The sequence below is a fragment of the Pinus tabuliformis genome, chromosome 1_1, assembly GCF_031772625.1.
Source record: "Pinus tabuliformis cultivar Carrire ecotype Pingquan chromosome 1_1, CPIR1, whole genome shotgun sequence".
In the NCBI taxonomy this organism is placed as follows: domain Eukaryota; kingdom Viridiplantae; phylum Streptophyta; class Pinopsida; order Pinales; family Pinaceae; genus Pinus; species Pinus tabuliformis.
This window is the reverse complement of record NC_142297.1, coordinates 837,256,016-837,270,473: the sequence shown is the minus strand read 5'-3', so window position 1 is coordinate 837,270,473 and position 14,458 is coordinate 837,256,016. Positions and strand designations below refer to the sequence as shown.

Below are 14,458 nucleotides of genomic sequence, written 5' to 3'. Positions count from 1 at the left end.
ACTCTTGACATCGCTTGCTATGAAGACGTCCTATGCACCTAAAAGAATTGGTAAATTTGTACAAGGAAAACTCAAGCTGCTTGTGGAACTCGATGCATTGATTAAACCAAACAAATTATAGAGATCACTAGAATTTTACAATGGTTCATAATCATGAGTTTAAACTTTTCATCAATTTTCTCACAATTTTATCAAGAAAGACACATTGTGAAAAATCAAACTTAATGGGGCTTGATTGAACTTCATTACACCTACAGAAAACAAGCAGACAGGACCTTTCAAATCTACCCAGGCGGTGCCCTAACTGTATGCCAGCAGACAGCAATCAATGTCACGGACCACATCTTTAATATAGATTGATTAGGGCAGATAAGAAAAACTGTTGTCAAATTCAACTAACTTAAGAACCTGAAACAATAGAGTTAGCTTCACAAAGGCCAAAGCAGGGGGAAACCAACCATTCGACTAGTACCAAGCTCTAAGGCATCCACTAGACCAAATATAGCAGTCAAGCACTTTACTTTGCCACTTGCAGCAGATACATGAACTTGACAACCAGTAACTCACCCTCCATATCATCCCTCAATTTGAACCTATCACTTTGAAAGATTTTCTTTCCCCTGGTGTTAAGAATTCCGCAGAATTTGTAACGAAGCACTATCTCTTATGATTTATCTAAGTGTCAACAATTTCCAAAACTCATGTTTTCTTTTATAAATTATTTTGAGAAACACACTATGAGACGGCAAGCTGCACCATATAACAGACTTCCTGCAGTCTACATGCCAAATTGTTATGACAATCACACTATGAGATGGCAAGCTGCACCATATAACAGAGTTCCCGCAGTTTATATGCCAGGTCTGAGATGTAAGTACACTATCAAAGTCACCCAGTGCTTGCACTTCACCCATCATTTTTTGACTTGCCATTCAGGTGGCCCGGACCACACATATGGACACTTGTGGATGGCTTAATAATGTCACAGTCTAACTGTTTTATGTTTTGACTTTTTGTTGGAATCCGGCAATAAAGTTTTGTTCAAAAATGTGATTTTTCATTGTTTGAAATGAATTTTTAATGCATAAATTGATTTAGCTCTCTGAAATACATCTGAGGAGCTCAGATTGTGCAGACTACACAGCTCAAAGTTGCCATTCCAATAAATCCCCGCTAGATTTCAGGAAAAAATGACCAGAAGATATGCTCAGAAAAGGGCCAAAACATAGAAGAGTTATGCATGCTTAATAATTATTCACCTTGCCAACAAACGAAGGCACTTTAGGCCTTTTCAATCTTTATGCATGTTTTGTCAGCTTCAAAGTTTCAAACTATAATACCAACATTTTAGCGGCCCTTGAAAGTACTCATTAATTTGCTTTTTCTTTGAAAGTTTCTTCGAGTTCACCAGCCCTGAAAAGTCAGGAGCTGGACTACTTCCTTCAGATTAGGGGCCCAGTCTAAGGAGCATCTATTCCACCGAATTTGCCAGGACTTACCCCTGGCCTCATACCTTTTGCCGTTCACGAGGAGCAGACAAAGGTATGTACAGAAGCTTGGTGCAGTCTGGTAAACCTTATGAATTCGTTGAACTCCCCAGTGAACCAAAAGCCCCATCGTCCTTTTCAATGCTCTGGCTTCTTTTGTCAATTGTATATTAATTTATCCACAAGTAGATCTTCCAGATCAGTGTTGTAAAACTCACCAAAAAATTGGTCAGTTTTCCATATTTCAGCAAGTGCAACCAAGAACGATAAATCGCAGCTAAGGAATTGCATTTTTTGGATAGTTCATCAGACTCACATGTGTGTCAAGTGATGCACGGTTTTTTGGCCATCATGTCGCGTGAATATTTTCCTATTAAACCCAGTTTTTGCCCTCATTTTGTTCACTCAAAACTGTTGATTGCAGTTCTCTGTTGTTTTTTGCTTTCAATATTTTTACTGAGTTCGACGATTTTTTCCCAAGTCATTCATTGATTACCCTGGTCGAGTTAATCATGAATAAGATTTTTGCAACATTGTTCCAGATGAACCAGTACATGCCTTGCGGTGTTTATAATGGCATTCTAAGACTACTTGAAAGTACTTATCGAGTTATCATAACATTCATTTATTCCATCAGTTATCCCGCATTGTTTTCTGTTAAGCAGTTATGCTAGAATATCATAGGTTAAATCCAACTAAAAGCTCTGCTGTTTTCGGTTTCTTCACCATATGGTCGAAGACCTACTTTCAAGATTTCACAAATTGTTACTGCAATCCAGTCAAAATCTCAAACTAATTGATCTGTCTTTCTTAGAGATGTAGATTATTGCAAAAGCAAAATTTAGTTTAGAAGATATTCTGAAACGGTGATCTCAGTTTCGATTCCGATCCACAAGCCCTGTGAGATTGCAAACCCTACGATATGTGCACTAAAAAAGATAGGTTGACTCTAAACAGAAAAATAAAAATTTAAAATAAAAAGAAATAAATAAAATAAAAAAACATGTACGTTTACATGTTGGAACGATCATTTGAATTCGCAGGCGAGAGCCCTAGAGATGTTTGCGGAACCTCAGATAACTTGCGTGCCATGGATGGGAATTTGTTGACCTTGATTTGGGTAAAAAATAACACCAGGAAAATGGAGGTTTCAAAAAGCATACCGAGGCTGATGGCCTGCATGACCACCTGTCTAATCTGGAGGGACCGGAGGGATTCGATCGTATCACCTATCATCCCCATTTTTTCACCTCCTCGGCTCTGCTCTCCTCTCTCGACGATGTTCGAGTCTGTGCCTCCAGATCCAAACAACAAGATGAATTATAAGAACATGCGCGTTAAATATTTTATATTTTTTCTGAAATAATTCGTTTGTCCTATATCTATTTTTTCCGCGGATTTACATCCATCTATCAGAAGGGTAATTTTGTGGTATTAGCTAAGGTAATTATAATATAAATTTAAAAAGTTTGGAATAGATTTTTGGCTTTCGGGTTTGATAGGAATTTGGTAAAAAAGTTGGGGATAAAAAAAAATTGGAATAGATTTTTGGTTTTCATGTTCGATAGGAATTCGGGTAAAATTTTAGTTTATTAAGTTTATTGGGTGTGAAATAGTCAATAATTTGTATGGTTAAGATATTATTTAGGTAAAAGTTATGAATTCAAAACCCCTAAATTTATTTTTAAATTGTTTTTATAAATTATTTTATCTATTTATTAATTTTATTTTTATTGAAATGTATTTTTTTTCTCTCAATTTTTTGAAATAATTTATATAAAAAAATAAGTATCTCTGTAAGTTAAATCAAAATTAATTATATTTATCTTTTTTGTGAAGTCATCATTGAATATCTTAGGATAACCATCAATTATATGCACATGTCACCTTTTCATCAGCCATTTAACAAGAAACAAATGGAGGCCAGCGTGAGTGGTTTGGGTGTTATCATTAGAGGAATTCTAAGTCTTTTCATTCTCCACCTACTCCCCACCATGATTAAGTCTACAATTAATATCTAATGCAATTTCATAGTATGTCATCTAGTAGGGATGGCAAGAGGAGGAGGGGTCTTGTATAACCCCAAAGGAAATCGTGTTAAGAGGTATGCATGGGGATTGGGACAAATGACAAACAATCAGACAGAAATGCGTGGATTGTTGCAAGGTCTACTACTAGGCAAAGCCACACAAGTGTCCAACATAAAAATCTTGGAGGACTCACTTATCATCATTCAACACTTATGTAAATGAACTTCGTCCAAGGACAAACATTTGGAGAACATATTGAAGAGAATAAAGAGGATTCTCGAAGACATTCCACACAAAAAGTACTTTCACATACTAAGAAGTCAAAATGAAGAAGTTGATGATTGTGTTTAATCAAGCTTTCCAACTTCAATCACGGCAATTAGAAGTAAATGGAGATTTGGGATGGTGGAACCTACTGTGATCCTAAAGGATTGAGCATTATTTGTGGATGGAAATATGAGTTATTTTTCCTTACTAATAAATTATTGTAGGGACCACAACAATCAAATAAATGTTTGGGGATGGCGTCATTATAAAATTTGGTAAGGGGGATTGACTGATGTCATGGCACCTCCATTATGTTTGGTACACGCAGATGACAAAAACTCACATCTTATATTAGGCATTGAGACAATTTGAAGGACGCAGTGCATAGAAGACAAAGGACAACCACACTTGGTGATGATGCCATTCAGGGGGAGGCATTTATGAAGAATAATGTTGTGATTATGTAGGACTAATGTGGGATTTGGGTGATAGCATGTGAATTGACATCGAAGTAGCATAACATACCACTAAATATTTCCATTTTGGGATGTAAGCTAAGGACAAAACGCCGAAGGAAGCGCGGAAGAATTTGACAAGTTCCATGGAACATACCCAACAGGCACCTTGGTGAGTCATCTTGCTATGTGATAATTCAATTACAAGTTGGCTTTTGGCCTTGTTTGGGGTTAAGGATAAATAGCAAGAATGCTTGTGGTCTCGTTATAGCTTTTAGTAGGGTTGGCTTCTGGTTACAATGGATGCAACGAAAGCACTGGGAATCTGGCATGTTTGTAACCCAATGGTGAAGCTCTGCCATAAGGGTATGTGTTTGGCTTTCAAATGGACATCTTAGATTGAAATTTGTTAGAGGAAGGAGCGCTCGGTTGATGTATAGAACTTAGCGCTAGTCTCATAGCTTGACAATCTTTGGGAATCAAGGAGAGGCATGTGGCTAGCCCTGTTTAGTCTCTACTTGCGAATTAGGGCTATATCTTATTTTAAGGCCCTTCTCTGTAATCGAAGTACTAAGAGGATGCATAGCTTATGCAGAGCAAGATAACAAATGTAGATCAAGGGAGGGAAAGGCATATTATGTTTATGGGCTGAGTTCCTTTAAGAACAATGAACCAAATTGGGAAACACATAATTGCATTAAGCAAGGCTTGAGTGGAGTAGTGACAGAGGGTATCCCCTGTTGTAGACCAATTCGGCTTCCAGAGATGGGGGTATTGTGGGAAATTAAGGGTTGTAGTTTCCTTTTCAAGACTGATTAGCTCACAATGATGTGTGGCAGAGAGAATGGCTTTGGCACCAACAATCAAGAAAGGCGTACTAATTGCAAGTGCAAGCAAAGGGTCATTCAGTTATCAAAGAAAATGGATGACTTCCAACTTGATTTGATGGCGATGAACATGAAATTGAAGGAGCGACTCGAGGCAAATGTCAATGTGGTGGAGGAGGTACAAAACTTGAAAGAAAAGTCAGCCATGAAAGAGGATGAGTCAGAGGCTCTTTGTAAGCAGATTGTTGACTTGTAGGAACAAGTTCAAATTTTGTACAACAACCTCAATGTATCCAGTTATACGAATTGTAAAGAACTACAAAAGTGTCTAGACCTCAACAAGCCATCAATAGAGGAATATGACGATTTAAAATAATATATGTATTGCTACAAATTTTGTCTTTTATTATGAAGTTATTGTAGGTTGTATACCTATAAGAATGTAATTAATTTTGAAAAAATATGTAGTCCCTCATAAGAGTTAGTCGTTAATACCAAACAAAGGGATTAGATGGAAAAAGAACAAGAATGTAATACATTTCCTAAGTACTTGTTGTGACCAAGCATATATTTAGTAATATATGTAAATACTCACTCTTGTTAAAAAAAAAACAAAAAATTGTACATTGTTTGGCATCCGGTGCCTCGAGTACTACAATTCTCAACACATGATTTGTTAAAGGAGGCATTATTTCTTTTCTCCCTACAGGAGAGCTTTAACCAAGCAAGAGGTGTTGTTTTTAAGTGGATTAAGCAAATCAATGCTTCGTTTCTTTATTTTGAAATCCCACATTTTCCTTTGCATTTTCAATTTTGAAGCTTTCCTTATAGGCCTTCTCAATTTCTAACCTCTATCACTTGATTTCCTCTAGGTGCCCAGAGATTATTTCCCTTCATCCCTTCCCAATGCATGGATTGGCAGGGCTTGCTACTCTTGGTTGCTTGTTTCCTCTTGGTGTCCCCTCGTTGATCTCCTCCCACCATTGTGCTACTCTCAGGCCCTCACTTCTACATTTCCTTTGGCTTCCCTATATTATCTTCTTATCGGACACCTCTTGCTCTTGCACTCTCATCGTCCCCTTCTCCAGTGTTCAACCCCTACTGTTATTCGACTAAGCAGTGTAGCCTCTCCCTCCCTCTCTCTTACCAATTTCACTACAATGTCTCAAAGGGGTTCTGCACTCTTAGGCTTAAACACTAGTAGATGTGAGCCCTATCCATGCACTTGTGCTCAAGCTAGTGTCGAGGAAACAACTCATGAGTACAATGAGCTCACTTCTCACTCTGTACATGAGAAATTGGAAGTGGCTAAACGTGAAGCTCGTGTCAAAAGAAAATTTATGTCTGATATATAGTTAAAAGAAAACGTGGGACAATGGGTTCCAGATATGGGCAACACCCATACTAGGAAAACCCAGTACATGCAAAGAGTGGACATATATTGGAAATTAAAAATGATACTGGAAAAGGAGGCTATAGAAAGAATGAAGTCCACGAGGAGATTCTTATCTGCATCAACACACTACAACAACAACTAATCAAAATGGACGACAAACTTTTAATATTTGCCAAGAAAATGACAAACCTGAAATTTCACAACAATGAAGAGGGTGATCAACCCCCTATTCCTATCTAGGTGGGCTTCCCTAATAGATAAATATGTTTATAATTTTTGCCTAAGGCTTCTTATTTCAACTTGAGGTGGATGAGTGTAGATTTTCATGTAGATTCACAACTTGTGTAATTTCCTAGAACACAAGACAAGAATCTACTCTACTCTTTACAGTGGAAGCCCATAAAGATTGATGAAAACAGTAATCGACAAGAGGAAGATAATCAATGGCACATAACACAATATGTACTCAAGGAAAGCCACAGCTCAAAACCCCTACTATCTATATTTCATTAATCATAAATCCAAGATGAGAATGCAATGCTTGTTCTCACAAGAATGATCCCTGCACGAGTATAATCAACTCTCAGCTACCAAGTTAGCTCAAGCTAAATCCTTAGCCTATTCTGCAACTCTCCAAGCCCTTATTTCCTTGCGCCATTCTTGATCAAAGAATCTAGATGAAAATAATATGCTCTGCTCAACCTTGAACTCAACCTACACAAATATTTCCTAACCTTTGCCTGATGACTTCCTTTGGCCAATACTTAGACAAATTCCTATCCTTCAAGCTCCTGATTCATTGCACAATTCCTAAGAGAATTAGCCTATATTTAAAGAGAAATTCCTCATTCATAACTGCACAATCCAACCATAGGCCCTCAACTGATTGTATGCACCATCTGTACAACTCGGAAAATTATACAAATGATAGTACATTGTCCCTGCACTCTAATCTCAACGGGGTCTTCCTCTGAACTGACATACATGAGTTTCTCATGAGTGAATCTTTAGTTAGTTGGAGTAGCACTGAGGATGCAGCAGTGCACCAACTCACTACTAGACCTCTACTAGTTCCACAAACAGTTAGAACTAGTTTAACTGACTATAACTTAGTCAAACTAAGTTATCTAATTACAACTCAAATAAACTCAATTTGGACCCATGAAACTTAGGGATCACACTTACATGACTCCAAATAGACTTCCAACTTGAAATTCCTAAGTTAATTAAGTCAACTTAACTTAGTTTAATTATTGCAAGTTGTTTTTTTTCCCATAAGAAAAAGCGTAATTTTATTAATAATAACAAAATTACATTTTGTAGATGCAAAATCGCATATGCAAAAGCAGATCAAAAGACTGTTGTCAAAAGAAAAGCCAGAAAGTAGAAATTAATGTACAATTGGGAAAATTTATGTTTTTCTCCCTTTTTTCTTCTCAATCTTTCGCCACTCCCCTTTAGTCGGTGAGGACGAAAAAAGTACTAGAGAAGTGCCCTCCACAGGGAGAGGATTGTCCTTGTCTGAATCAGAGTGCTCTGAAGAATGATGTCTTTTGGCTCCACTGGTGTCCGTTATGTCTGGTATCTTCTCCGGCAAAGAGTTCATGAGATCCTATGTTACAAATTCCTTTGTTCTTGGCGCCTTGTGTGTCTTGGGAATGGTTTCCATAGCTACCTTCTCAATTGGGCCATCATCAGGAACTAGTGGAGGGATAGTTGCCTCCTCATCCTTTGCTGCTTCATATAGATTCATTGTGCGTTACCAGCCTCTTGGTTGTTGTGATTGCTTCTTATTTCTTCTGGTGTCTTTTTTGACTTGTGGGCAGTTCCTGATAAGCTGACCTATTTGTTGACAACCACGACACCTGAATGTCGTATTCTCATAATCTAATGGTTGTTTCCACTGTGTGTTGTTATGGACCAGAATTATGATATTAGGTAAACCTTGACTAAGGTCTACCTCTACACAAATTCTCGCAAAAGTATGTATGCCTCTTGAAACTCTTTCCATGTAAATCTTGAGGTATTTTCCTATTGCATTCCCCATTGCTTAAAAGACTCTGGGTAGCCAAAAATGTAGCAGGAGGTTATGTATCATGACCCATACCGACATTTTGGAAACCACCATAGTAGTGGCATCAAAACCTGGGAACCATGGAATCATGAAGAGTCCTGCATTGCCCCATAACCATGGACCCTCATGGAGGACATATTCCCTTTCCTTGACCGTGTCGAAATTGACAATAAAAAAACCTTTGGAGCATAAATGGAAGTCACAATTTGTTTTCCATGTGGAAAAGATCCATTGTTGTAAGGCATCTGTTTTGGTCAAGAATTATTGCAAGTTGTTATGAGAAAAGAATTACAATTTAATTTAAGGACAAATTAAGTTGGAATTTCTAGATGTTATTTTTTAACATTTCTTGTTTTTAGTTTCAACACTCCCTCTCAACAAGAAAGGAATTCAACTCTATCCCGATCCTGAACCTTTGGAATGTTCTACATGCAACATTTCTCTTTAGCGTTGTTGCTACAACAACTCCTGAAACTGAAAAAACATCCAACCTGAATCAATATGATGCATTTTTCATCAAAGTCTCTGATTGCTACTGCCTATATTGACTAAAAACTTTGCGCTTCTGCTGACTCTGCCTTTCTGCAATGTTGTGAACTCTTCTCTGCGCTCTTTAATATCTGACTACTTTAGCCTTTGTCACTTTGATCTCTGACTGTATCAACCGCTATTGATTCCTCCCACTACAATGTACTTTGGGCTCCCGTAGAAAGGCACGATCCATAAGATAAAACCTCTCAATGGACCCTGGCCAATTTCAGCCCTCTTGGGACTATCACTTCACATTGCCCCACCTCACACCTAGAGGTATGGTTGCATGTGCTCCCTCTGCTCACTTGGCTCGAAATTTCCCCCTACTGGAGGTCTTTGCATGAGTGGATGCCTCCACTCGGTCTCCTCTCTGCTTCTCCAATTGTGGCTGCTCCACAATTGTCTGAGACTACTTCTGAGGCTTCTTTTAGGGCTGCATGTTGAGAGGTAATTCATGCTCCCTCTCAACCACCAAGTCTCTAACATTTTTCTTTCTCCTCAAGGCTTTGCATGCATCTTGTACCTCAAGAGCATACAGGTTCTTGGCTCACACACCAATATCCTTCATTTGTCATATCGTCACAAAATTTTATGAAAAAAGAGTTGATTTTATATCGGCGATATCTCCCTCAGTCAAACTCTGATTCAAACGATTTTTTTTTTTTTGGGGGGGGGGGGGGGTATTTTTCGCAAGGAATCCAGATTTGCTATTTTTTTTTTGTTGAAAATTTTCAACACATAAATTTAGATCTGCTTTGCAAACTCGCTGCCAAAAAAAATCCTGCTCCTCAATCTGCCCACTAGCAGCCTTCTAGCTCCATTAAGAAGTTTGCACATAGGGTCTTCTGGATTTGCCCTGAACTAGAGCTCCATCAATCAGCAAGGACGAATTCAAATTCTTCTCTTCTATATTGTTTTAAGCTCTGATACCATGTAGACTCAGCCACTCATGTAATGTACTAAAACACAAGACAAGACTCTATTTTCCTCTTTAAACAGTGGAAACCAATAGATCGATGAAAACAATAATTAGCAAGAGGAAGAACATCAATGGCACATAACACAATATGTATCCAGGGAAAGCCACAGCTCAAAACCCCTACTATCTATATTGCATTAATCAGAAATCCAAGATGAGAATACAATGCTTGTTCTCACAAGATCAATCTATGCACAAGTATAGTCAACTCTCAACTCACAAGTTAGCTCAAGCCAAATCCTTAGCCTATTCTGCAACTCTCCAAGCCCTTATTTCCTTGCGCCATTCGTGGTCAAAGAATCTGGTGAATACAATATGCTCTGCTAAACCTTGAGCTCAACCTACACAAATATTTCGTATCCTTTATCTGATGACTTCCTTTGGCCAATACTTAGCCAAATTCCTAACCTCCAAGATTTTGATTCCTTGCACAATTCCTCAGAGAATTGGCCTGTATTTAAAGGGAAATTCCTCATCCATAATTGCGCAACCCAACAATAGGTCCTCAACTGATTGCATGCATAATTTGTACAACTCGGAAAATTATACAACTGATAGTACATTGTCCCTGCACTCTAATCTCAACTGGGTCTTCCTCTGAAAGGACATGCATGAGTTTCCCATGAGTGAATCTTCAGTTAGCTGGAGTAACACTGAAGATGCACCAACTCACTACTAGACCTCTACTAGTTCCACAAACAATTAGAATTAGTTTAACTAACTATAACTCAGTCAAATTGAGTTATCTAATTACAACTCAAATAAACTCAATCTGGACCCCTAAAACTTAGGGATCACACTTACATGACTCTAGATAGACTTCCAACTCGAAATTCCTAAGTTAATTAAGTCAACTTAACTTAGTTAATTATTACAAGTTGCTATGAGAAAATAATTACAATTTAATTAAATGACAAATTAAATTGGAATTTCTAGATGCTATTTTTTAACATTCTTATTGTTATTTTCAACAATGAGGATCTATTGACTTTTTATTTTTTTATTTTTTTAATTAAGGCCTAGATTGATTCTGCGAATATGCTCAACATATGCTTAGTCTTAATGCTTATCAAAGGTTGTAGTGTATTAAAGAGTTTGTTAGGTTGCATTGACTTTTAATAGATTTAAAAAATTATATTCGTGCTCCCCCACCAATTTCCTAAGGATTTAAGATAGTTCCAACTCTAATGAGTTCCTCCATGATAAGTTCCTCATTATTATTTATAACACTCATTTATAATAACCTTTTTTTCATAAGTTAAAGTTGACCCATAACCTTCTTATACATGGTTAATCAAGTAAATGTGTGCATTAGTAAGGCATTATTCACGCTGCAATATCTTTTTGGATATATTTATGCAGCCTTCGGCTATATCAACCACATTAATATTTTGAATGTGGTTGTATTAGTCTTAAATACATCTTAAGATTACTAGTGCGGGCTCAAGAGACATGCAATAGTTGAAATAAACTTTTAATTTTTGATGTCTTAATTAGTCTCAATTTTTTTTTACTTTTTTTTTTTTTAATTATTAGCCTTATTTTTAAAACTTCACAAACACTATTGCGCATGGGTTTAATTTTTTTGGTTGAAAACAAAAAATATAGGTTATATAACTTTTTTAAGTTATCAATATAATTTAATCTAACTTATTAAAATAAAAATAATAACAAATTATATTTAGGTAAAAACTTTTTTCAGCACGAAAAACACTATATATTTATATTGTATTCGTGATATGATCCTTATGTACACAATGTCTGAGAATATTGCCTATTGCATATACAGAAGAGTGGAACGTGCCACATCTTGAAGTTGACAAAAAAAGAAGGATGACCAAGATACAATGTCGAGACTAGGTGGATATGAGTAGATAAAGAGATCAAGGAGATATACAAATCTGCAATAAGTGACTGCAAAAAAGAGTTACCTTCACTGCGAGATCTATCATGATGGATTAGAAAAGTACAAATATACCTAAATTCTACCATTTTTTACTGCAATATGCCTTGAAAAACAAAATCCTAGATCTGGTAGATGTTGTTGTCCTCCAGATCTGCATTCTCCATATGCCTTGGGGCGAAGTTAGAGACTGATGTTGTTCTTCCCGGATGTATCGAGGGCACTGTATAGGGAAATAATAGATGCAGTTACAAAAGAGCTAGTTCCACTTTTGAGCTGAAGATACTGCCATTTCTCCATTTCCAAATACCCCAAATGACCAATAAGGGAATGGCTCTCCATTCTTTCTTCATGGTGCTCCATTTTTTAAATGGTTCAGAAATGGATGGGAAGGAACAGAGGGTGAAACCATAGAGAGCGGCAATATTCTGCCAGATGCCCGCTTTGTAAAAACTTCATCCTACTATAATAGTTTATGTCTATTTCTCTAACCCACTATCAATAAAAGTGCCTTGAACTGATGTTTTTAAATTTCTTTAAATAATAATAATAATAAATTATTTTTAAGTTTTTAAAATTAATTGTTTTGATTATTTAAGTTTGATCCAAATATTATTTTTATTATATTATATTATTATATTGATTTTATTAATTGTTTTATTGGGTTCATTATTTAGGTTTAATCTAAATATTATTTTTATTTTTAGATATTCATTTCATTAAATTGTTCCATTTGATTAAATATTTTCCTTAATTCAATATTAACAACTATATTCTAACAATTATTTCCTTACATTAAGATATTATTTATTAATAAATATTATCTATTTAGTCAAATCTAACCAACTAAAAAAAATTCTCTTCGCCTATCTATTTAACTTGATGCCAAGATTTTTTCATTTTATGCTAACGATGAACCACAATGGATGGTTCGAAACGCGTCCACAAAACTCAGAGAATATGATTTTTACTTAAAAGTTTTCTTACTTTCCAATAAATATCATTTTAAAGTAATTATTTGCATAACAAGTTCCTTATACTATATTACATTTACTTGGCATTTTTGGAATAAAAATATCTAGTCTAACTTGATTTTGAGTTTTTAAATTTCCTTAAAAAATAAATATCAGATTTATTTTTTGGTCAGACCCATATTAATTTGGGTTTCGTAAAAAAAAAATTGCAAATTTTCTATAATTTAACAGTGCAGATTGAATTTTTTTATTTCTAATAATAATTTATTTTATTTATTTTCAATTTGATGGGTTGGAGTTTTGTTTTGTAATGATAGCAAGATTAATGTTTCCATATCTTGTAAATGTGGTGATCATATAATTAGTTTAATTTTATGAAAAACATGGAATAATACTACTTATAGAAAGAAAGAAAAAAATCCAACATTACGTGATCTTACTTTTGTGATTTATGTTAACATTCTAAAAAAATTAAATTTCCAAACTTATATCAAATCTTTTTTATATGAAAAAAAGTGCATATCAACCATATAAATAACTTGTTTTTTCTTTATAATTAAATTTAAGTTTTAACATATTTATATAAAATATTATGTAATCTTACTTCTTTTTTTGTGATTTATATTAACATTTAAAAAAAAATAAGTTTCCAAATCTATATCAAATCTTTTTCCTTTTTTTTTCATAGAAAAAATCGTAATTTTATTCATAAGATAAAATTACATTTTGTAGATGCTAAAAGAGCATATGCAGAAAATATTGTTCCTGTTTTTCACAGAAAACAACAAAAATTAAAACTAAAAAAAAAACTATTCTTTTCTCCCTTTCTTTTTCTCCACCTTACGCCATCCCCCAGTGTTGGGGGTAGTAGTTACAAGGGAGAGCTGATTTTCTGTTGTAGTTCTGGGAGAGTCCTTGTCCGACTCAGATCCTTCTGATCCATGAGTTCTCTTGTTTCCAGTTATTTCCTTTTCTGTTGTCTGGAAATCGTGTTGCTGCAATGGGTTACTGGGGGCTTCCTCTTGCATTTGCATGTTGTGCTGGATTTTTTGTTCTTCCTTTTCTGCTTGGTCTTCTGTAGTGTCTGTTGTGTCTTCTTCTTCTTCTGGTGGCTCTGTATTTTGCCATCCTTTAGTCTTCCTCTGTTGCTTCTTGTTCTGATTGGGGATGTTTCTTGCCTGTGGACAAGCACTATGAAGGTGGCCTGTTTGTAGGCATCCTCGGCATCGGAATGTTGTGTTTTCATAATCCAAGGATTGTATCCACTGAGTGTTATTAAAGTTCAGTGTTATACTATCTGGTAGCCCCTGGCTGAGATCTACTTCAACACATATTCTGGCGAATGTAAATATTCCCCTTGTAATTTTGTCTTCATCAATCTTTAGAAATTTCCCCAGGGTATTGCCTATAGCAATTAAAACCTTGTCGTGCCAGAAGTGTAGTGGAAGGTTGTGCAGCCTAATCCAGACTGGCATCTTTGATACTACCATAGTATCATCGTCGAAATCTGGAAACCATGGAGCGATGAAGAGCCC

General features: G+C 35.9%; 1 protein-coding gene across 1 annotated transcript in view; it reads right to left on the bottom strand.

Annotated features, from left to right (window-relative positions):
- LOC149216744 (uncharacterized) overlaps nt 1-2,808 on the bottom strand; it is a 105,465-nt gene extending 102,657 nt beyond the window's left edge. The window contains exon 1 of the mRNA XM_089392834.1: nt 2,651-2,808. Within this exon, the coding sequence (XP_089248960.1) occupies nt 2,651-2,729 (79 nt within the window). The 5' untranslated portion in view covers nt 2,730-2,808. The remainder of the gene's footprint in view (nt 1-2,650) is intronic.
- Between the last annotated feature and the right edge of the window lie 11,650 nt (nt 2,809-14,458).